We start from the raw sequence: 24,480 nt of genomic DNA, 5'->3' as shown, positions 1-24,480 counted from the left end.
CTGGAACATTACGTATGTCATAATACTTTTTTGTTTTTTCCTATAATATTCAGAGGTGACAAGGAGACTGGAATAAATAACAAAGTATTCAAAGGAAGAGTTTAGCAGAAGGTTAATGGATGTAGTGGATGAAGACATGCAGAGGGTGATATGACAGAGAAGGATATTAGGCAGAGAGTGAGCTGGAAGCAGATGATCCACTCTGGCGACCCCTAAAGGGAACAGCCAAATGAGTAAAACTACAGTTTATAACTTAACACAAATTCTATAAATAGTTAAACAGAAAAACGGTTTCGGAAAAAAAATGCCTGTAAACAGAGTTTTATTGTCGAATTAATCAATACTAAAACACTTCTAAATACTAAAGATCGAAGGAGACAAAGCTCCGCCAATCATATTTCGCTTTGTTCAGGCATCATCCAATAATCTGTGAGTTTGTTGGATTACGACAGAGAGCAACAAGAAGTTTCCAAAATGGTGCTTGAAAGTACTATGGTCTGGTAAGAACTCTACAAATTTATTTTTCTGTGTGTTCATAGATCCGTTAGCAGTTCATATGGAGGGGTAGCAGCAAATTACTCCATAAGGCGGCTCACCGTGCTGAATATGGGGGAAATGTCGCTGCCAGCCAGGCAGATAATGGACCGTTCACTGTGGGCCGGCTAACGCAATATCGACCGGCTGAGTCATTGTAGCTAAAGTTAGCCTAGATTTGTCGTTTTAATAAAGTATTTATTTAGCTGCAATCCTCGAGACTTAATTTCTAAATGTCGCTGTTTGTAGTTTCGTATTTTCTATCTAAAATATTAACTGACACCACTGGTTATTTGATTGTTTTTCAGCAGCATATGTAGAGTCACCTCTCGCTAAGGCTAGCAAGCCGTGCTAGCTGTGGCTGTTTATACACTGTTGCCATTTATAGCTTTTAAACCTTTGATTACATCTTACCCCGATGAAGAATATAAACGGTTCGCACAGGAAACTGACTGCTCAGCGAAACTGAGATGTCCTACTAATACACTGGGCCCATGTAGGTTATGGCTGATGATGAAACATGTGAACGCTTACTGACTCTTTAGTGAAGTGATGGAGTAGAGCCACATTAAACTGATGCTTTCCCCTTAGTGTGGACAACAGCGAATACATGAGGAATGGAGACTTCCTGCCAACGAGGCTACAGGCTCAGCAGGATGCTGTCAACATCGTCTGCCACTCCAAAACACGCAGCAATCCAGAAAACAACGTGGGCCTCATCACTATGGCAAAGTAAGCCTTTCTGTCTTCATTAAACTGACATTTGCATTAAGTCATAGATGGTTACTGATGATGGATAACTGTGGTCGTCTTCAGAGGATCAGTGGGAAAAAAATGACTCCCTTCAGAATAACTCCCAAATAAATTTGTACTGTGAGCTCAAGTGCATTTGTTACTTTTGTGTAGCAGCTGTGACAGCTGAGGCCTGTACTTTGAAGCAAGTTCAACATACCAGGGTATCTTTCCTTTATCTGGATTATAGTAAAGATACCCTGGTATCTTAGTGTAATTTACTCTAACACTGGTAAATAGGATAATTGGTCACACAAAGCTGGTTATCGTTAACCCAGGGTTTTTCCCCTTTCATGATCACATGAGAGGGATGGTGTTGGCAGTATCTTACCACAATTATTGTTAAGTGTACTGGCAACAAAGCAGCTGATTTTTTTATTTTTTTTTAAAGGAAAATTAAACTATACTGTGGGGAAAATATGAAACACAGCAGCAGCGTGTGTAGTATTAAGTGTGTGATTTAAGCACTTTTGTCAGTAAGAGTGGAAAGAGATGCTATATTAATGAAGTTTATCATATTTGAAACCAGGAAATAAAACTCACACAGGTGACAGCTGTGCTGGCTAACAGACCTATCAATAAAACAACACTATCATTAAGGCACAGGAGAATCTGATGAGTTTATAATCACGTTTTTAGCGAACTACCCAGGTATGAAGGGATCCACCTTTGTAGTTCTGAAAACCCAGGGTTAACCATGAAGTTAGTTAGCTAAGACAAAATCCAGCATCGTCGTGCAAGCCTCTGACCTCTGTTACTGCTGGGATTGGGGTTTACTGCTGTTTGTGGAATTAGCCAGATGCAATTTACAATATATGAGCAGATGTTACATGAGCTATGTTAGCCGCTTTCCAACACATGGTTGATGTAGACCACCACCAGCACAACACCAAAGCTTACATAAAGGTGTTTAGTGTCCTTGTCAAGTGCTTCATTTTCTGAAGCTGAATAATTGAACTGACAAGACTTAAATCAACAAATCCCCTCTTGTATGTAATCTGAAATCTAGCTTTATACTAACTCCAACCCTTAGTCTTCATGAAGTGCTGGTAGTTGACAATTATACACTAAATGCCAAAAATTTGGTTGCAGAAAAAAAAAAAAGAAAAGACAACCACACATAATGGCAATTTTGTTGAATGAATATCTCATTGGCATTATGTGGAAGCAGCACAAACTCAGTTGACAGTGTTGTGCATTAAACTGTCCATCAGATTTAATTACTCATTAACAGAAGGTGTTTACTCCTGGGTGTTTTTATGTTTTCATGCAGTAACTGTGAGGTCCTGACCACACTGACTCCAGATACTGGCCGCATCCTGTCCAAACTCCACGCTGTCCAGCCCAGAGGAAAGATCTGCTTCTGCACGGGCATCCGAGTGGCTCATGTGTGTAAACCTGCAGTCTGTGTAGTAACTGGTTACAACAGGTTTTGCTTTCTGCAGTGGCAGTTTTTGAGCCATATTTTTATGTCTTCCCTGTCTAGCTGGCCCTAAAGCACAGACAAGGAAAAAACCACAAGATGAGGATCATTGCCTTTGTTGGGAGTCCTGTGGAGGATAATGAAAAAGATGTGAGCACCTTGTGTTAAATGTTGTTTTTTAACTACACATTATATGTGAAAGGTGTAACCTCTCCTACTGTCTACACGCTCATGTGTGTGCACATTTTTTCTCTCCCTGCTTGTGTCCCAAACTATCGGTTCTTCAGCTTGTGAAGTTGGCAAAGCGCTTGAAAAAGGAGAAAGTGAATGTGGATATTATCAACTTTGGAGAGGAGGTGAGACATTCTTGGTTAATCTTCCATATCACTGCTATAAAGGAAAGTACATTAAAGCATACCATACTTTTTTGTTTTCATTTCTATATTTGATGCTTCTGTCTATAAACAAACTGTCTCCAACTGCTTATTCAGGAGGTGAACACAGAGAAGCTGACTGCTTTTATAAATACTCTAAATGGGAAGGAGGGGACAGGCTCCCACCTGGTCACAGTCCCTCCAGGGCCTAGTCTGGCTGATGCTCTACTGTCCTCTCCCATCCTGGCTGGTGAAGGAGGCTCCATGATGGGTCTCGGTGCGAGCGACTTTGAGTTTGGTGTGGATCCCAGTGCTGATCCAGAGCTGGCCTTGGTAAGCAATATAGGGACGTGTGTTGAGAACCAGATAATGTGGTATATGTGTATTTTAAGTAAAATGTAAAATTTTTTCCTGATAGTAGAGTATGAAAAGGAGAACATTTAAAAACCTTTCAAATACTCCAATCAGGATCTGCCTATGCTGACAGAGAGATGGTGTTTACACAGTCAATATAGTATGTGTATCACTCTGGGCTTAGAAACTAGGGTGGAGCAATCTGTGTGAGATCACCAGTGACCTGTACCATTCACTAAGGTAGCGCTGTCCATCCAAACAATTAAAAAACAAAACAAAAAAAACAACAATGTTACTGCTGCTTATGAGAGATACCAGGGAGTTTATTTACAAAGACAAAGAACTTTAAACTACCACAGCGGGTGTAGTAATTAGTAAACAGATATGACCATTATTAATCCCCCATTCATTGGCATAACAAATGGATGCGATGCTGCATAGCATTGTATTAAAAATAAGTAAAGGAATGTTTGACTTGTAGACTAAAATCTCATAATCATCTTTATAAAGGCTGATAATGGTGAGACTGTGGGAATTCTTGAGACAGACCAAGCATGTAAAGGACAGCTGTTCTGGAGTAGTTCATTTGTTTATATAGGAAGTAAATTCTTAATTGGTGTTATTTTTGATACTGTTTTTCTTTTTTTGTTTGGGGGGGGCATGTGTCTATGGTTCATAAAAGCAGGATGTTTTAGACAAACCATTTCCTGCATAACAACTTGAGACCTATCTCCTCGGTTTCCTTTCTCATTTTTATGCCTTGTCCATTTATCAAGTACACACGAAGTTGCAACTGCAACACCTCAGAGTACTCACGCTTGTGCATGAATTTAGTCATATTTAAAGTACTCAGTGGCTTTGCTAGAATTAAAAAAGGGACTTTTTACAGTCTACCCTCTGCCTTTTTGTCTCACTGTGCTGTCTCTGTTTTAGGCCCTGCGTGTATCGATGGAGGAGCAGCGACAGAGGCAGGAGGAAGAGGCCCGCAGAGCTGCTGCGGCTTCTGCGGCTGAGGCAGGCGTACCCACACCCAGCGCAGATGGTAACTGCAGGATTGAAAAATAGCTGTTTTCACGTATGAGGTGAATATACAGTATGTTAGGATTGGACTGAATTTTTTATTTATTTTTTTTGGGGATCACAGAATCAGAGGAGGCCTTACTGAAGATGTCAGTATCTCAGCCTGAGAGTGGTGCAGCAGTGCTTCCTGACTTTAGCAGCATGACAGAGGAGGAGCAGATAGCCTACGCCATGCAGATGTCTCTTGCTGGAGGAGGTATCTTCCACTTCCACTCAGTATGTATGTTTTAACTCATATTTATCAGACATAAAACATACACGTCCTCTTGTTTGTGAACAGAGTATGGTGAAATGGACACAGGAGCCCCCATGGACACTGCCGAATCAGTCAAGGTGAGTCGTCATAATGATTTAAATTGAGTTGTAAGGCCATTTTTATTTTTGAGCGCAGGAAATCCTCATGTTTAGTGGATTTCTAATAAATAAAAATAAAGAAATTAGCTATTCTGAGTTATTTCTGCACACATAATGTGAGCTGAATTAGCAGCTGGAGCTCACAAGAACTGGATGGGAATGAAACTCATTCAAATTAATAGTCTAAAGAAGGAATGACTTCAGGAGAAAGTAGCTCGTTTCTGAATAGATAGGGTACAGTCTAGCAAATAGTGAATGTAAGGAGAGACATGCCTTAAGTTTAACATGTTTCCTGCTAATAGTGAGATGAAACTGAAAATGCAATCAGCATTCATCCTTCCATCCATTTTCTTCTGCTCATCTGGGGCTGGGTCGCGGGGGGTAGGACATGCTCAGAACACCTTACCCAAGAGGCGCTCAGGAGGCATCCTAGTCAGATGCCCGAACCACCTCAACTGGCTCCTTTTGATGTGGAGGAGTAGCAGCTCCACTCTGAGCCTCTCCCAGATGGCTGTACTCCTCACACTTTCTCTCTAAGGGAGAGATCAGCCACCCTTCGGAGGAAGCTCATTTTAGCTGTTTGTATCTTGTTCTTTCAGTCATAGGTAAGGGTGGGGGCATAGATTGACCCGTAAATTGACAGCATTGCTTTTACGCTCAGCTCTCTCTTTGCCACTATGAACTGGTGCAGCATCCGCATCACTGCAGCCGCAGCCATAATCAGTCTATCAGTCTCCGCTCCCTTCTCCCCTCACTCGTGAACAAGACCCCGAGATACTCCACTTGGGGCAGCAACTCGTCCCTGACTCTAATTTTATATCCAGGATCATTTTGAATGGTTTTGTTGTTTTAACTGTGTTAATTTGTGAGAGCATGTTGTCAGTAGCAACAGCTGCGGAGGCTTATGGGTATTTAGAGCCATCCACTGTACCAAACAGATAAGGAACAAACATGACTTCTTACTAACCAAGGCAAACCAATTAAAAGTGATGACTTGATGGTGGAGGTAAATGAGGCAGCAGAGTGTTGTGGCGCTCTTCTGGGAAAAATTGAGGAGACAATGACAATCTGCTCTTAAAATGATAAGTTAAAGTGCAGTTGTTCCTCCCAGTCCTAGCATTGCTGCTATCAGTTAGTGTGTACATACTGTGTATACTGAATATTTTAATCTACTGTGTATATATTGTGCAGTTCTCTGCCTGTCTTGTACATTTGGCATCAATTGACAATAAAAGTTGAGTTAATATTATGTCACAGACAAGATGAGCAGGCAAAGTTCTAGGTGACAAAATGGTGCTGAAATCATACATATAGTAGTCACAGATCAGCCACGACATTAAAACGACCTTCCTGATATTGTATGAAGTGGAATTTGTGGTACTGTGTGTGACCACACAGATGTGCTTGCATTCAATCCTTCAGATAATGAGCAGCGGGCAGCCTGATGGTGATGATGCTATGACCAGTTGTTTTGTTTATCATTGACACTGCCCCCTGGTGAGAGTGCACAGCTACAACATATAGACGACAGTCTGCAAAGCTCTGCTTAGGACCAACGCCCAATCGTTCTAGTGCCTCGTGCCACCAAAACAGCTCTTACCCATTTGGGAATGACAGGACCTCTGGAGATGTTCTGTGGTGCTGGCAATAAATTCTCTGGGGCCTCTAGGTTTCAGGTTTTCAGGTTTGGTCCTGTGCGTGCTTGGAATGAGGGGATTTTGGAGATCAGGTCAATACTTTTGGCTCGTGGACCTGTTCCTCAAGCACCAGTTTATTTAGTGTGGTGCTGAGATGGGCGTTGTTACATCAGAGAAGGTCGTTGTGATGAAGGCAGGTGGTACATGTCAAAGTAGCATCCACCTGAATGCCAAGACCCATTGTGTCCCAGCAGAACATCACATTGCTAGTGGTTTTAATGTTCTGCCTATATAAGATTGTTTCCGCCAGTGAACAAAACATTTCCTGATCCTGACAGCTAAGTCAAAATTTTGAGTTCCCATCTCACAGTTTTGAATGAATAACTTGAATTTAAGTTATTTTCCTAATGAGTTATTTTCTCAGAATTCTGAGTTTTGACTTACAGATGTCAAAAAAAGATTTTTTTTCCCTCCCAATGGCAGAAATGAGGTTCCATATGCAGCTGATAGCTGTATATAATGAAGATTATATGTTTTGTCTTAACAGGAGGAAGATGACTATGATGTGATGCAAGACCCAGAGTTCCTTCAGAGCGTCTTGGAGAACCTGCCCGGTGTCGACCCCAACAACGAGGCCATCCGCAATGCCATGGGCTCCCTGGCCTCCCAGACGGGAAACAAGCCAGATGGCAAAAAGGACGAAGAGAAGAAGAAATGAGGAATAAAACTAGAGAAACATGAACAATTGCAGACTAATGCAGGATTTCCTACATATATGACAAGATTGCTGATGCATCGCCCTGCATGACAGCACTCAGACATTTATTACTATCTTTCTCTGTCAAGACACTCAGAGGCACCAATATAGAAGAAAATACTGCAGTACTGAATAACTATTTAGTGTTTTAATTTGCCCACAAACAAACTGATACTATTAATGTAATATGGGTCCATTCGCAAATTGCCTTGTGCACTCTTCACCCTACATTTCTCTACATGGTTATAAAAATTAATGATTGACCCCACAGAAGATTTTTTTTTTCCTTTTTTGGTGGCAGGCTTTCAAACCAAACAGTTAGCCACACTCCTGTCATGTCTTTGTGGGTTTTTTGCAATAAAAGCTGTGTGTAAACACGTGTTTATGTGGTGTGTTTGTCCCCCGTGAGCCTCATTGTTGACAGTGCTGCAGCCCATCAGTTTTCTACCTCAAGCAAAGCCTTTTGAAAACGGTCATTTCCAGCAGAAATAAACATACGTGTCGCTCGCAGCATCCTCCGTACAGTTTTCCAGCGCTTATCACTGCCTGATAGGATGTGTCGGATCATGTGACGGGAAGCGCAGCATTTTCAGCTGAAAGCGAGCTAGGATAGTCGGGAATCGCACATCCAGGTAAACAATCAAAAAAATACATGAAATATTAAAGGAAAATCCCCAACCCGGCCACCGTTTTCTGTGATTTCGTCGTGCCTGCTGTCACTGGGTGGCCGCTGCTGTCACACCAAACCTCAGCAAAGCGCTCTGTTGCCTTTTAAATGGCGAACGCTAGCTCGTTAGCTAAATGACCCCTCTCTCCCTCTCTCTGTCTTGGCTGGAGCTCAGCGGCCAGCTAGCCAGCTCAAAAATAACCGAGGTCGCTGCTACAGAAACGCTCTCTTGGTGGGACTGTCTATTAAATGGTCACTATTGCAAGGCCCAGCATGCGGTAAAAGCATGCTAAAGTACGGAGTGTCTCCCATTCATAGTTAAATATTTTTGAACCTGCCACCCGAGAGCGGGTTTGGGAGCAGGAGCGCCTCCGCTAGCGTGCTAGCTGGCTAATGCAGCATCCTAGCTAGCTGGCGACTGGTACCCGTCTGTGTCACAGGGAGGTGCATGTATGCTATTTCAGGTTATCACGAAAATCTAAACACTAAGGAGGATTTTTAGTGTTTTCCATGTAGTGTTTCGTAGTGGTGGCAGATTCATGATTTGTTGTCTGTTTTTGCAGGAGTTAATCCCGGTATGGGGGACATGAAGACCCCAGATTTTGATGACCTGTTGGCAGCGTTTGACATTCCTGACATAGATGCCAAAGAGGCCATCCAGTCTGCCCCAGATGAGGCAGAGGGGCCCCACGGAGCTGCAGGTGCGCCTCTGGGGAAGCCAGAAAGTGTGGGGGGTGTTGGGTCATCTATGAGACCTCCAAGCCCCTCCGACTCCCAGGCAGACACCTCAATCGTGAGTGTGATTGTGAAGAATAAAGTACGTATGGAAACGGTGGATGGAGGGGATGGAGACACAGATCAGGACACTATTGATGTGATTGCAGGGGTGGATGTGGGCCCTAGACTTGCTGCGTGTGCCCCTGGGATGGCTGAATCTGAGGCTCTCAACCACAACGGTTTTGGGGCATCTGGCGTTTCCACGCCACTTCCCCTCAGCCAGGCTCAGCCTAATGGTGCATCGTGGTCAGTAAATACACCCAAAGTGTCTTCAGAAGCAGCAGGTGCTAGTACGGCCAAGTCTCACAAACAGGGTGGTAATATTTTCAACAGACTTAAACCGCTTGTGGCACAGGGGTCCGGAGATCCAGTGGGTCGGGCCCGGAAGATGCAGCTGCTACAGCAGCAGCACCAGCAGCAGCAGCAGGATACAGGCCAAGAGAGAGCAGACAGCGTCAAAGCATCATTACCTTCATCATCTTCTCTTTCAGCTGGGTCGCCTCCTCTGGCTGCTGGCGGCCCTGTGGGACTAGCCTCACCTTTCTTCCCCCCTTCCAAGCCTCTACTTTCAACTCCACCTTCTGCACCCTCATCACACCCTCTGCGATCATCTCAACCTTTTAACGGTGCTCCCAAGGGTGGTCCTGCTGAATTTCAACACCAGCAGGTGGAGGAGGAAGATTCTGACCCTGATTTGGGAAGTCCGCTGGTAATCCAGGAGAACCCGGACTCTCCAACTTGCACTCAGCTGAGTCGGCGTTACAAGTCTGACTCAGTCTCAGTGCAGCCCTCATCCTCTACTGCATCTCAACCTAAACCTGGGGACACTCCATCAGGGGCATCTTTGACTTCATCAGCCCCTCCATCAGGCTCAACAGAGAGTACCCAGGTGGAGGACAGGCATCCAGAACATGTGATCGAAGAGAGAGACTCACCAGAGAGTCCTGAACCAGAGATGCCAAAATCAACGACTCAAGTCACAACTAAACGGTGCTCCAGCCCTGCAGTGGCCTCAAGCCCACCTCCCTCTGAACTGCGGGAACCTAAAGAGGAGGAGGAAGAGATGGAGGTGGGAAATGGCATAGACAGGGTTGTTGATGGCAAAACTGACAAGGGAGAAAACATGAGAACAGGTGAGGAAAATATGGAGGTGGATGATAGCAAAACTAAACCCCTGGCCACTGACGCAGGGGAAGCAGTTGATGCAACACCTGCTGCTTCTGGAGCACCATCCCGACCCCTCAAAGTCAGAATAAAAACTATTAAAACCTCCACAGGTGGAATCACCAGAACGGTCACACGGGTGGCACCTAAAGGTGGTGCTGCAGGGAAAGGTGGGGACCCTAAAGCTCAAACTGGGGAACGTAAGGCATTAGGAAACAAGGCCCAAAAGCCTGAGTCTACCCCTGGTCACATGACAACACCTTCCCCTAAAGTAAGTGCTCTCAACACTCTTCCTGTGTCTACACTTGCAGCCAGCAGTGTCATGCTGGCGGCTGCCACAAAGGTTCAAAACAAAATGGCTGCATCCGACAAGGCTAAGGTTTCTGCCACTGCTGTTAGCATCACTAAATCGGCTGCCTTGCCTGTTACTCCCGCTGCGGCCTCCTCCCCTAAGTTCTCAGTTGCCACGAGTGGGATCAGTGTACGTACAGCCACTAACAAAACAGCAAACGGAGGAAGCGGCACCATCATAGGCAGCAGCCTCCAGCCGAACAAACCTGCCTCCATCGTCAACAGTACGGGAGCCGTCATCTCCCGGAGCCAGTCGAGCCTGGTGGAGGCTTTTAACAAAATTCTGAACAGTAAAAATCTTTTGCCGAGCTACAAGCCTGACCTCTCCGCACCCCCTCCGCCCGAGTGGGGCCTTCCACTCCCTGCCACAGGTTACCGCTGCCTGGAGTGTGGAGATGCATTTGCGCTGGAGCGCAGCCTGGCACGACACTATGACAGACGATCGCTTCGCATCGAGGTGACCTGCAACCATTGTGCAAAGAGGCTGGCCTTCTTCAATAAGTGCAGCCTGCTGCTCCATGCCAGGGAGCATAAGGAGCGAGGGCTGGTCATGCAGTGCTCACACCTGGTCATGAGGCCTGTCACTGTGGAGCAGATGATTGGACAGCAAGACATAACACCAATTGGTGGTAAGTGGAAGTACAGTTGACACCTACTTTAATCATCAGCTAAACATGTTTTTTTTATTTATCATTTAGTTCGTATCATCTCAAAGAACATTGTTCAAATTAATGGGGACCAATTGGGCTCATTTTTTAGATCTACTGGAGTAGCTTTGCATGAGTCACATTTTGAAATAATCCTTATTTGTCTTATAATGAGCCTACAGCCACTTAGTTCATCCTGTGACTGAAATGAGCTGTGTTAGCTCTTCTCCCTATAAGCCTACTTTCTTCTCATCTTCTTCCTCATAAACAGGTTTGAAAAGCAGGTGGGGGTCACATCCAGAGCTGTCTACTTGAAATGACCACATTAGAGAGATCTGCTGTCTTTGATATCATGCAGAGCCAAGAGTAGAAAAAAGTGTCTGAGACAAAATGTTTAGAGCAGTCCAAACTTTTTGGCTCTTAGAGATTACTTGCGTATACAATGACCTCCATTATTTGAAACCTTTGGTTATGTTTAATGAGCACCCACTATTGTAAATGACAGAAAATAAGACCTTTGTTGTTTGAAAACAAATGAACAGCAATTTAGAAATGAGGAGCTGTTTATTGCTGGAACTAACCTTGATTCAGTCTTCAAAATATTCATCTCTACACAATTTTTAAATAAAGACCAAATGTATATGATTCTTAAAACTATGTCATTCATGTGCGACTCATCCTCATTGACCGCTTTCCATTTGTCTCCTCTGTTTTCCATCTTTTGGCTGACCAGGCCTGCTCTCCTCTTCGTCCTCCTCTCCTCCAGTCTCCTCTCCTTCTTCCACACCTGGAGGTCCCACTATCTCTGCCAACTCCAGCCCAATGAAGGACGCTTCATCTCCAGCAGCAGCAGCAGCAACTCAGCCTCGATCCGTTCGCCGTGCACCTCAGGGCCCACAAGCGCTGATGCCTTTGCCATGCAAGAAGGCAGAGGGGCTGCAGTACAACAACTTCAAATGTCCAGAGTGCCAAACGCAATTCTCTGGCAAAGCTGAGCTGGTCACCCACTTCCAGCAGATTAGAGCTGCACCCAACTCAGTGAGTCTTGGGGATGAAACAGTAATGGAACAGTATTTGTCGCGCTACTGGTTTGTGCAGTTATGGCTGATCGTGATAACTGATTGTTTTGTTTCATCTTCCTTTTATTTCCCCCCATTTTTAGACATGTACACAGTGCTCGCCTCCCATGATGCTCCCTAACTCATGTGCTGTGTCCGCCCACCAGAGGATCCATAAACACAGAGCACCTCATGTCTGTCCTGAGTGTGGTGGAGTCGCACGGCAGGCCAGCTTCCAAACCCACTTGGACGAGGCCTGTTTGCACTTTGCCAGACGCATTGGCTACAGGTGTGGACACACTATCCAAATTAGTATTTCCAAAAAAAAAAAAAAAAAAATTTATATAAATAACTTTCCAGTACATGCACATACTACAGTATTGTTTGGGCTTATTATGCTGTTTAGCCCATTGGTAGGTAGTTGCTAGGCAACAGTATACGCCATAACATCTGATATAGATAAGAACCTTCAGGGCCCATATATGTGATTCGATGTCAATTTTGGGTGCTCAGTTTCTGATTGTGAAGGAGGAATTTGTGGACAGAGAGAGATTCCATGTATTACAGTAAGATGTTTATTTAGCAACTCTGGGACAAAGATTAATAAGATGAAAAGAATTTTTCATCTACCCTGTTTTATTGCTCTGGTTTCACTGCAGTTCAGCAGTAGAGTCTGGACTGCTTTTTGCTGTCATATATGGTTGCACTGGTTTGTCTGCTCTCAGTGTGTGCACTCAGGCACCAGGGGTGGCTCAGAGGTTGAGCAGGCGAACACATATTTATGCCGCGTAGCTGTGCAGGCGGCACAGGTTAGAGTCCCGGGCTGTTGCCATCTCCCGCATGCCTTCCCCTGTGTCTCTCCTCCCAATTTCCTGTCACTCTCCACTTTTAATAAAGCCACTGTGGCCAAAAAAAAAAATTACTCAATGTGTGTACTCCCCACACACACGGAGTGGAGCAGACAATCCAAAGGTGAAGGGCAGATAATATCAGTCGAGTTGACGCCAAGCTGTGATGCTACTAAAAGTGCGATAAAAGCTTTACAATAAGTTAAACCAAACACAACCTGCAAGACCAACACAAAACAGAAGCCAACGAGGAAAGGGATGAAGCATTTCGGTTATCGGTGGCCGGTCAGTTAAGTCACAAACTGCTGCAAACAAAGAAGACTCGCAACCAAGTGAACGTGAAATATCTGTTAGCTTCTCCCTTTTGTTTAGGGGTCCCCATAGGATGCAGTATGCCTGAATGTGATGATATAAACTGGGTTTTTTTGGGGTTTTTTTTGCCTTTTTTTCATTATTGATATCTAATATTATTCTTTGCCAAGGTGCTCGAGCTGCCAGGTCGTATTTGGAGGCTTAAATTCCATCAAGTCCCACATTCAGACTGCTCACTGCGAGGTCTTCCACAAGTGCCCAAGCTGCCCCATGGCCTTCAAGTCTTCCCCCAGCGCCCAGAGCCACATCAGCACCCAGCACCCGACGCTCACCGGAGGACAGGCCAAGTATGTGTACTGTTTTTTAACATTTGTGTAAAGAAATGTGTGAAATTTTTGTAAGTAGATTCAATATAATTCTTCTTCTCCTTTTGCAGAATGATCTACAAATGTGTGATGTGTGATACGGTTTTTACCCAAAAACCTTTGCTGTACATGCACTTTGACACTCATTTAGCTAAGCAAAAAGTGCATGTGTTCAAGTGTCCTGACTGCACCAAGCTCTACGCCCAGAAAGGCTCCATGATGGAGCATATCAAGGTGTGTGTTTGGATGGGTATATACAAAATGTCAGAGCAGATCATGAGTTAGTCCTTTGCCTTTATGTGTTGCCCATTCATTGCTTTCTACAATGAATGTGGCGTCAACAAAGGCAGACAGTAATTCTTGGATCGGCCTTAGCAAGGTACCCCTTTGGTGACCTTGTCCTAAGTTCTATACCAAGTACAAAACTTTAGTAAAATAATCATATTTATGTTAATAACAAAGACAAGATGCTGATTTTCTCTGTTTGCTTTCCTGTTCTTTTCTCTCGCAATTTCCTGCCGTCCCGCTCAGACCGCTCACAGGGGCCCCTCCGCCAAACAGGAGTCTCAGTCTGATGGCGCTAACCCCACCTCAGCTCCAGCCAACACATCTGGTCCCTCTGGCCTCAAGTCAAAATCCTCTGGAAAGCCCGACAACTCTGATGGAGAGGACTGGGGTCGGGAGCAGGAGGAGGAGGAAGAAGAGGAGGAAGAAGAAGATGATGATGATGCAGATGAGGACTACGAAGCTCCAGGGAGTCACTCCACCACCGCAGGAGGCAGCAGTCATCCAAGCGCTCCGACCGAGTGGACATGCCCTCAGTGTCAAAACACCTTCACGGACAATGAAGACTATCTGAGTCACGTGAAGATGGAGCACGGCAAGGTGTGACAGATAATATTGAGTCCTTTGATTACAGAAAGGAAAGGAACAAAGATTATTAACACTGAAGTGCGCCAAAGCTGAGTCTTTCTGCCAGCTACTGGCATTTTGTGGATAGTAAAGTAGGGAAAGAGGCACTTATTTGTAAAGAAGACTGATTCAGTATTTTTATCTTCTCTCTTCGTATTTGTTTGTGATGTTATCTCCAAAGTTTCCCTGTCGTATCTGTGGAGGCACATTCAGCACATCTTCCAGCCTGAGACGTCATGAGCGTGTCATTCATGAGGGCAACAAAAGAGTCTTCCATTGCCAGTGAGTTACTTACACTTTCAGTTTAGAAATATTTATAATTGTCATATGGCCCCATGACCAGAATTTGTTAGTATTTTAAGATTATTAGTTAGCTAAATCCCAAATATGAACTTAATGCAATTATAATATGTATAATTAAATGTAATGTGTAAGCAGCTGGCATGAGAATTAGCACCCCTAAGTCTGAGGCCTCGGTCCTCAGCCGATAAAGGGTGGTGTACCCAATCCAGCTCAGGGACAAGTTGCTGCCACAGGTGGAGCAACTCTCAGCAACTCTCAAGGTCTTGTTCACGAGTGACGGAAGCGGGAGATTGACAGATGGGTTGGGGCTGTGTCTGCAGTGATTCGGACGCTGTACCGGTCTGTCCTGGTAAAGAGGGAGCTGAGCATAAAAGCAAAGCTGTCCCTACCCTCACCTATGGTCACGAGCTTTGGGTAGTGACCCAAACAACAAAATTGCGGATACAAGCGGCAGAGATCATTTTGGGCTCCTTAGTACCAACTGAGCATCATTTAGACACTTCCTGGCTATTGCTGCTTAACATCTCCATCCCTTTATGACCACAGGCAATTCTGAAGGCATGAAGGGGGTCCAATCCAGTGCTAGCAAGGTGTAACTAGTGAAGTATCTGGTGAATGTATATCGTATGAAATGGCAGCATTTCATACAATCCAGACTGGATCGGCGCTCATTTATAGAGGACTTGTCCTCATTTCCAGCTTATTATTTTTATTCTAGAGCTCCAATAGAGCAGCTTTGCATGATTCACAGTTTAAGAAAATCCTCATTTATCTCATGGTGGCCCTTTATGCTGCCTCTTGGTTCTTCAGCTGTCTGAAATGACCCATTTAAAGCCCTCTTATTGAAAGTCCAGTTTCTCCTGATTGATATAAAGTGTGACCACGTATAGAAATCGATACTAAGCTGACATCAGCTCGGCACAAGATTTAAAACAAAAAACTACCCTATTAGAGACCGAGTGTTCAGAGCAGTCTGCATCTTGACCCAGCGGCACCCCCCGTGCCCACGGCTCTCCGGACGGCTCTCCCACTGCCGCCTCCCCTCAGGCGCAAGGTGAGGATGGAGACGGAAACCTGGGTCAAGATGCAGTAAACATCTGTATATTTGACAGAAAATACAGTAAAGCATAATAGGTCCCCATTAAAGTGTCGCCATTACACAGTTTGTTCAGCAGAGGGCACTGAACACTTGCTGTCCTCTGGGGTCTAGGGTATAGTTTGCTGTTTTTTTTTTTTGTTTGTTTTTGTTTTCTGTTTACTACTTTTATTTTGTTTTACCTATTTGTATTTTCAAAACCTGTGTACAAATATAGCAAACAACAAAGTTATATACAATTATTTACATTAAAATACAGGCAGGTTTTTTAACCTGTTTATTTAAATATTTATCTGTGATGTCAGTCACTGATAAAGTGATCTACTAAATTCCTCCTCAGATATTGCACAGAAGGTAAACGCACCTTTGGCAGTCGGTTCTTAATGGACAAACATATTCGGCTCCATCACAGAAACACAGATGGACAGGTGAGTAAAGATGGGAGTGGAGGGGGTGTTGCTGAATTTCATCAGTTATGTATTGTCCTGTTTATCAACTTGTATCATCTTCTGTGGTTCTTGGGGCATGCTCTATTTGTGTCCCATTGCCACAGCTGCTTATAGACTCTTCTCTCCCTTGTTCTCAGGGTCCCCCCATGACCAGGAAACGTGCAGCCACAGGGGGAGAAGGACCGGGTAGCTCCTCAGAGCAAGATGGAGAAGCTGGTCCTCCTGCAGGCAGAGCAGGAGACGAGGATGAAACCAACACAGAGGATGGTGGCGGGCCTGCAAAGAGAACCAGAGCATCCATGGCATCGACATCAGTGGCACCCAGTGAGGCAGAGGAAGAAGATAACATTTTCCGTTGCGTCCCTTGCGGGTTCACCACAGAGGACGGGGCCGAGTTTCAGCGCCACATCCCCCAGCATCGGGGCGACACCGCCTCCTTCCAATGCTTGCAGTGCGGCGTCTGCTTTGCATCGGCCGGCTCTCTCGGCAGGCACCGCTTCATCACTCACCGAGTGCGGGACACCCAGAGCGACGCAGACCGCGGCACCCCCCGCGCTCACGGCTCTCCGGACGGCTCTCCCGCTGCCACCTCCCCTCAGGCGCAGGGCGAGGACGGAGACGGAAACCTGAGCTGCAAGGTGTGTGGCCGGCGTTTCGACAAGGCCACTGACCTCAACACCCACTTCAGGACCCACGGTATGGCCTTCCTCACCGCACACAAGACGGACAAACCTCAGTAGAGGAGGGGGCAGGGTTGTCTGAAGCTGACGGATGATCTCCAGTGTTGGTCGAGGGTCACGGCCGAGGAGAGCGACGCTGTAGAATATGAATGTTGATGAAACACAGCTGCTCCTGTGCAGTCTTGTTTTTTTGTTTTTTTTTGTTTTGTTTTGTTTTTTTTAGCCACCACAAACAGTTTCACTCTCTGTGGCACCTCTTCTGTGCGATTGTATCTGCATGTTTGATCACTTAAATGAACTTGTCACCTGTGATGGACTCTTGTGTGGAACAGTCCCCAGAGTAAAGCATTTATACTGTATATCAGTCATACTGTGTCTAATCCATCATGTCCTTCCATTTCGAGCACTCTCACTCTTTACTGACTGTAGCCACCTGCCTGTTTGTTAATGTAGCACATACGTAAATACATACACCTCCCACTGTACTCCTCACAGTTGTACTGCAGATATTTTGTATTTCACGTTGGTTATCATATCTTTGCTTGTTTTTTTTTTCTGGCAGTAGATCAGTTTTACCAGCCTCTGGAGCTGCTAAAACTCATCAAGCCAAGACATCCTGAAGCATGAAGGGGATCGTTTGGGGATTGACAGAGTTTTATGTTGCTATAATATTTATTTATATGAAACACAATACTGCTGTTGGTGTATGTGAGTCGGTTGTATCAAATCTTACAAGACACAGTGTGATTTACCTGCAACAGAGACATGAGATGAGGATCTCTGAAGGCATTTCATTAGGAGACGAGGTTACTGGAGCCATGTAACCTGTGTAGTGTGAATACTATGTGATGTTGTTAATCGTTAAGCTAGAAGAAGAGAGGTAAGGCTTCCTGTCAGTAGTATATGTGTACGAGTTTTGCCATGTAAATACATATAATTACACTAAAAGAAATGGTTCTGGTTTTAGTAACTTGCTATGATAATGTGAATACATATAGTATTTGTACTTGTACTGTTCCCTTTTTTTCAAAGCAATTTGAAGTCCAAAAGAAAATAAGAATCCCCCCTCAGTTAGCTATACATTGTAATTACAAAGCAGAGGGAGAACGTGGGGGTCGTGTTGTCTTAATGTGTATGAAAACAAATGTTTATCTCTTTTTTATCAACAGTGCTTGCTGTACTCACATTTCTTTTGTATGTTTCAATAACAGCCTTCACGGTCACATTACGGAGGCCTATGAGTGGATTTTTGTTTTATGTTTGTATCTTTTTATATGTCATATCATATTTATATAGCTCAATAGTGGAAACTTCATGTCATTTTCTTTTCCATGGTCGTGGTCTGCTTGCTGAAATGCCATACACTTTTGTGCTGTTTCAAAAATAAATGTGTAAAGGAGACGATCGGCTCGTGTGGCAGGTTCATCTGCAGAGTTTAGCATCGTGGCGCTCAGAGCAGTGTTTTTCTGTTTTCTGTTGTTCAGCTAGTCTGATGCCCGGTAAGTGCAGTTCTGCTTTTTGTGAGATGACATTTGGATAAATTTGGTAATTATGTAGTTTTTGAAAGCTGACCAGGTCATTTTCATGAGGAAAAATCATGGTGGGGTGCATTTGCCAGCCAGCCAGTTTCTTAGTTAGATAAGGCAAGTTTATTTCTATAGCACCTTTCAAACGCTGCAATCAAAGTTCTTGACAAGATAAAATTAGAACAGATTTAAACTTTGGGCCCAGGGGTTCTGTTGTATCAGGATTGCGGCACCAGCACCAGACTTGGTTGCATAAACTGCATCACATCAGTGGAAAAGACAGAGTATTGGGCAATGCTAGTAGCTTGGTGAGGCTACCCATCCTCACTGCTTCCATAAGAATTAAGAGGATAAGTGGCAGCCAGGTGCCTCTAATCAAATGCACTTGATTAACTGATCACTTCTATAAAATCAGAGGTTTTGGCTGTTTGCTGGTTTGGAGCAATCAGATGTGTGCTAAGACAATGTCACGATCTTCCCAGGAGTGGACAACCCAGCAAATTCACCCCAAAGTCAGACTGCAGTGCTCAGAGAAACTGCAAAATAATAAAGAAAAAAGCTACTCTCAGACTCTACAGGCCTCAGAATGTTAAAAAATTAAAGCTCACCATAGTAAAAGCTCACGTTAGTAAGAATTAGACAAAGACTGAACAAGTATGGCTTGTATGGAAGCTGATTCTCTAAAAATAACATGGCAGCACAGCTTAGCTTTGAAAAGTTGCATCTAAACAAACCACAAGCCTTCTGGAACAATGTCCTTCGGACAGACAAGACCAAAGTGGAGATGACAGGTTTTCAGTCATTTGACTTCACAGTGATGCTAGATAAAAAGAATACAAATGTCTGTAAAAAAATAGAAAATAAAAAATTGTAACATTTCTTATATTGTAGACATTAAGATATTTACTGAATAACTCAAATTTGAAATAAACCAGCCATAATTGTCTTATAGTAGACTGGAAGAAAGTCCAACCAGGAAAACCAAACCTTATTTGGTGTAATTATGCTACAAATTAAGCTTTAGGCAATCAGAACCTACTTGTTCGGATCAGTCATTTATCTGTACATCGATAGCATCAGTTGCTATCACACCTTAAATAGTATTTACCACACACAGACAGTGTTGTCTCTCTTTTAGATGATTTAATCAATAAGTTGGCTTTTCATGATCTGTTTCCACCGCCTCCAGCTCGAGGCCCGTCTTGTTATTAGTGACCTCTGGACACGAGTCCTGGGACTCTGATTGTATGCAAGGATGGTGGACTTCAACCATCAGCTCATAGATCAGTGTTCCCAGCAGCGCTCCAACACAAGGAGCCACTATGGGCACCCACCACCAGCCACCACCAGCCCTGTGAAGATAGATAACATCTTTGCTTTTATAGTCATTATTAACGAGGAAAAAAGCTGGGAATTAGTAGAGCACCCTGAATGAAACCACTAACTTGAAAACATCCACTCCCCAACCGGCAATGTAGGTGAACAACCGAGGTCCAAAATCTCTGGCCGGGTTGAGTGCATATCCGCTGTTTGAGCCCATTGAGATGCCAATGACCAGCACTGCTGCTCCCACTAAGACAGGCTGAAGATAATGCGGGATGGAAGTGTTCTTCTGGTCTCCGAGAGCCAGGACTGACACCAGCAGAGCAGCTGTGCCAATCACCTGGATGACAGGGAAGTAGAGATATGCAGGAAAGAACATTCTTTATGTGATGGAAAAACAATGTTTCCTGGATGGATCAAAACACTTTTAGTGTGAAAATGAAGGCAACATCTGCAGTAGTATCTCAATATTTTTGGTGATACTACTACACAGATTCACGTGACTATTAAGAAATTATACTATGCTTATCTTTCAGCCTGATAACAGTGAATGGCCCTTGGTTAATAAAATAAAAAAAAAAAAAACTAAGGCAAAACTGTTTCTGACCTGGTCCATGATACCTCCCCACACACTCAGGTAGTCAGCAGGGTAGGTGGAGAATATGCCTGCTGTGGCTGTGGGGCCCGTCACTGTCAGATTGCCTCCACTGTACTCCTGGATGGCGTCTGCAAACATCTCATCACATACGCATCATCAAACAGACACAAAACACAGCTTATTGCTCTGAGCCATGAACCGTCCAGAACACATAAGGTGTTACAACATGGGATGGTGTGTTTCTTCACAAGCATTTGCTCCAAAAAAAAAGAAAAATAATCTGTGTTAGAAAACAAGTCAGTACTTTTTTTTCTCTTTAATAGGAACAAATAGAGCTGGGGTGGTACTTATCAAACAACAAGACAAACTCTATGTTTGATTTGTGGACCAAAAACACCACAACAGCCTCATTTATGAATATCAACTCCCTCCTTGTATCTAGAGAAAATCTATTGTGCAGTGTTAGACACTCACCATAGTACTGCAGAGCAACTGTAGCTGCAGCTAGAAAAGCTCCCAACACTTGGAAGAAGACATAGAAAGGTAGTTTCATCCATGGATGCCGGCCCAAAACGCACATGCTCAGAGACACAGCAGGGTTTAAATGAGCACCTTAAAAAAGTTCATATTTTAATATTATTGCTTCATTAAAATGCATACACGGGTAATCTATTGTCTGTAAGTTTTGAACTAAATGCAGATGACAACAGCAGTTCTGTGTCAGGGTTTATGTACACTGCAGGTGTGCATTACTGAGAGTTGGTCAAACAGGGATTCTCTTTCCTTGACAATTTCCTTATCCCAATTAAAAATAAATCACTTAAGCAGGTGTTTTAAAATCAATTAAAGGTTACGTTAAAAAAATTATACCCCACAACCAGCTGGTTGCAGCAGATGGCTGCCCTTCCCTAAGCCTGCTTCTCCTGGAAGTCTCTTCCCGTTAAACGGGAGCTCCTCCTCCCCACTATCGCCAAGGACATTTGGATTGTCATGGGGGATCATCTATATATATATAAATCTATAAATGTCTCTCTCTCTCTCATATATATATATATATATATATATATATATATATATATATATATATATATATATATATATATATATATATATCACTTCAATTAGGTGCTTTTGGTAGCTATCAGCAAGCTTCTGGTATAATTCAGGCTGGATATTTCACCACTCTTAGCAGAATTGGTGGAGTATATTTAAATTGGTTGGTTTCCTGGCACAGACTCAGCTTTTAAGTGCAGACCTCAACAGGGTTGAGGTTGGGGCTTTGAGAAGGCCATTCCAGCAGCTTAATGTTAGCCTACTTTATCTATTCTAAAACCAGTTTTAAGGTGTGTTTGGGATCATTGTCCTGCTGGAACACCCAACTGTGTCCATGTTTCAACCGTTTAGCTGTGATTTGAGATGAAGGTGAAGAATTTGGAGGTCATCCTCCTCCCTCATTATTCCATCCATTTTGTGCAATGAATCAGTAACACTGGCAGCAAAACAGGCCCAGAGCACGATGCTGCTACCACCATACTTGACAGCTGGTATTGTGTTCTTAGGTTTGAATACCTTACCTTTACTCCTCCAAACATCCTCCAAACATCCCTCTTGTCAATCAATAACTCAGTGTTTGTCTCATCTGACCATAAACTTTTCCCCAGAAGGCATTTAGCTCGCTCATGTGGGCAGCTGCAAATTTCAGCTGAGGTTGAAGGTGTAGATTTTGGAGCAGAGGTGTGGTCAGTGATGTAAAACTCACTTCAGATTAACTTATGCACTTATGCACAGTTGCTTGAACTGATGATCTTGGAATCTGCAGTCCTGCAGACCTTCCCAGCTTGTGTAAATCTAAAATTCTCTGTCTTCACTGAGCTCCTTGAACTTTCCCATTTGTCACTCCAGTGAGCGCCGTCAAACAAATCCAAAGAGAAACTACCTGCTGTAGTCAATCATGATCACTAATGACAAGATAATAGGCCTTGCCAGATTGAAATCAGCACAGCAATTTTTTGCACTTATTAAAACATTTAAGTAAGTTTATGTATATATTTGAGTCCATATGTATAATTTTGATCCTGTGTGGATGAGAGAAAATGCAAAATAAATTCAAACTTGTGCACCCAATTCTTGTTTTCTTTTAAAAGTCATTAAAATATGCTGTACATTTGTTCCACCCTGGATAAAGAACAGTTCAAAGAAATCATTACAAGCCCCAAATTACTTTCATGCCCGTGATGAGTGGATGTAAACTTTTGACCATACCCAATAACTTGTTCAGTCCCTTACCTGAGACACCACGAGAGACAAAGACCCCAAATGTTACTCCCAGAGCAAAACCCAGGTTGATAGACAGGTACTGGCCCTTTTTATCTTCAGTTGTGGTCACTTGGGCAACAGAGCCGCATCCAAACAGCTGCAATTACACGAGCTGAAGATGAGTATGAGCTGCAGAATATATACGTGAGTATATTCAGTAAAAAAAAATGGATAATAATCCACAGTTTTTTCTGGCATATCCAACTTCAGAAGCTCAGCATGCCCCACAGCCCAGAATTTTTAAATCAATCCACAGTGAAAAAAAAAAAAAATCCAGGTTGAATTTCAGTGAAATGATGCTTTGCACAATAGCAGCACTTCTCTTTTGTTTATTCCCCCCCCCCCAAAAAAATCAGGTTCATTTAACATAATTCACTCCATATCACACAGTTTTAATGTTTTCATCACGCAGTGCAGTTCCGACGCACGCCATATCATCTCGGTGCAATCTGCTTTTTTTATGAACTTCATTTCTAAACAGCCTGCTTTATGATTTGTGCTGTAAATGTTCATTGGCCTAGATAGTCTTTACAGATAAAACAACAGCACTGCACTCAAAGAGATATCACCTTTCCAAATCACTAACAGAGTCCCATTTTACCTGACTCACACTCCCCCTCAGTCACTGTCATCCTCACTCTCTTTCACTCGGTCTTTTGACCAGGCCAAAGTCCTTAGTTATACACTGTGCAGAGTTATGAGCCGCTCTAAACAAACCAGCAACACATGAAACTGGATTTCAGGAAACTGACACACTTGATGTTGAGTTTACAAGCTGAACCGAGGGGACTTTATTTATTTCACTGGTTATAAAGAGTTTCTAATGTAACTAACTGTATTTTAAAGGCATGAAAAAAAAAAGAAAAAAGATACTTACAATCAGGACGTAGACGCCGAGACATTCTGCCATGCACTCTCTGATCAGCTGGTTTTGGATCTGACATTTCTTCAGCAGCCTCTCCATCCTTGAGCTTTCCTCTGCACACACAGGTGAGTTTTCAGAGCTGGGAAAGCGTCATCAGGCGGATCTGACCTGCACGGCGCTGCAGGGCACTGCACTGTCTGCCCGGCTGAGCAGAGTTTGCTCTTTCATGCTGGAGGTGGAGGCTACGTCACACACTTTGTGGCATGTCTGACGCGACTGTGTTTATGTGGACTCAGGATATCTTAATCAAAGCATGCATGATGTAAAACAGTCTCTGTACTGAGGCTTGATACTGGCTCACTTAGTTGGCTTCCTTAGCTGATTTGATTTGGCTCTGATTGCTCCTAATGTTTGATCACTTATTGGTCAAGTTATTTTCTAAATAAATAAAAAGATTTGATTTGATTCTTGACATCACAGTCTCTTCTTTATTTAGAATAAGCAAAGGTCTGCCCACAAATTCAAGATCTTAACTTGTTCTTTTTGCTGAAGGCTGATAAGAAATGGAAATCTCATTAGCAGCCTGTTACCACATCTCTATCACTCTATTTGTCAATATGGATCATCACTATTCCCACACTATGAAAAATATTAAGAAGCAAAGCTCATCTGATGTCATTTTTATATGGAGCCGATTCTGTTGGTACATCTCCAGTTTGTTATACTTCATGTAAGATAACGATGGTGCACTTTACTGGGCATTAAAATGAGTCCAGGCTGTGCAAATGCATTGTGGTGCTCTCACATTGCAAAGCGGTAAAAAGACGATCCGAATGAAATGCACCAAAATAAATGGGCTGGATTGTGTTGTCACACAAAAGTATTACAAAAGCTTTCTGCCCTCCTGTGAGGTGAAGA

The 24,480-nt window shown here is 43.5% G+C and overlaps 3 protein-coding genes and 1 non-coding gene across 4 annotated transcripts; 3 read left to right on the top strand and 1 right to left on the bottom strand.

The window, feature by feature from the left end:
* The first annotated feature begins 412 nt into the window (after nucleotides 1-412).
* Nucleotides 413-7,669, top strand: psmd4a (proteasome 26S subunit ubiquitin receptor, non-ATPase 4a). Its single transcript, XM_030740419.1, has 10 exons — nucleotides 413-500; nucleotides 1,126-1,266; nucleotides 2,600-2,714; nucleotides 2,813-2,899; nucleotides 3,037-3,105; nucleotides 3,241-3,456; nucleotides 4,411-4,519; nucleotides 4,622-4,753; nucleotides 4,838-4,890; nucleotides 7,096-7,669. Exons 1-10 carry the CDS (start codon nucleotides 475-477, stop codon nucleotides 7,264-7,266), a joined length of 1,119 nt encoding a protein of 372 aa, XP_030596279.1. The 5' UTR covers nucleotides 413-474; the 3' UTR covers nucleotides 7,267-7,669.
* A 219-nt stretch (nucleotides 7,670-7,888) lies between these two features.
* znf687b (zinc finger protein 687b) lies at nucleotides 7,889-18,328 on the top strand. Its single transcript, XM_030740369.1, has 10 exons — nucleotides 7,889-7,937; nucleotides 8,536-10,893; nucleotides 11,645-11,949; nucleotides 12,074-12,258; nucleotides 13,300-13,476; nucleotides 13,566-13,728; nucleotides 14,026-14,379; nucleotides 14,588-14,688; nucleotides 16,146-16,233; nucleotides 16,392-18,328. The coding sequence occupies exons 2-10, from the start codon at nucleotides 8,550-8,552 to the stop codon at nucleotides 16,992-16,994; spliced, it is 4,320 nt and encodes a 1,439-aa protein (XP_030596229.1). The 5' UTR covers nucleotides 7,889-7,937; nucleotides 8,536-8,549; the 3' UTR covers nucleotides 16,995-18,328.
* Nucleotides 13,785-13,919, top strand: LOC115788847 (small nucleolar RNA SNORA13). The gene has a single exon (XR_004020638.1). It is a non-coding gene; the product is annotated as a small nucleolar RNA SNORA13 (small nucleolar RNA).
* Nucleotides 18,329-19,579: 1,251 nt separating the features above from the next.
* On the bottom strand, nucleotides 19,580-23,708 carry aqp10b (aquaporin 10b). Its single transcript, XM_030740447.1, has 6 exons — nucleotides 23,575-23,708; nucleotides 22,668-22,794; nucleotides 20,856-20,993; nucleotides 20,391-20,509; nucleotides 19,906-20,123; nucleotides 19,580-19,812 (listed from the first exon to the last, which is right to left on the bottom strand). Exons 1-6 carry the CDS (start codon nucleotides 23,659-23,661, stop codon nucleotides 19,608-19,610), a joined length of 894 nt encoding a protein of 297 aa, XP_030596307.1. The 5' UTR covers nucleotides 23,662-23,708; the 3' UTR covers nucleotides 19,580-19,607.
* Between the last annotated feature and the right edge of the window lie 772 nt (nucleotides 23,709-24,480).

This window comes from Archocentrus centrarchus, chromosome 11 (genome assembly GCF_007364275.1).
Source record: "Archocentrus centrarchus isolate MPI-CPG fArcCen1 chromosome 11, fArcCen1, whole genome shotgun sequence".
Classification (NCBI taxonomy): Eukaryota; Metazoa; Chordata; class Actinopteri; order Cichliformes; family Cichlidae; genus Archocentrus; species Archocentrus centrarchus.
The sequence above is the reverse complement of the archived record's forward strand: the minus strand, read 5'-3'. Positions and strand labels throughout refer to the sequence as shown.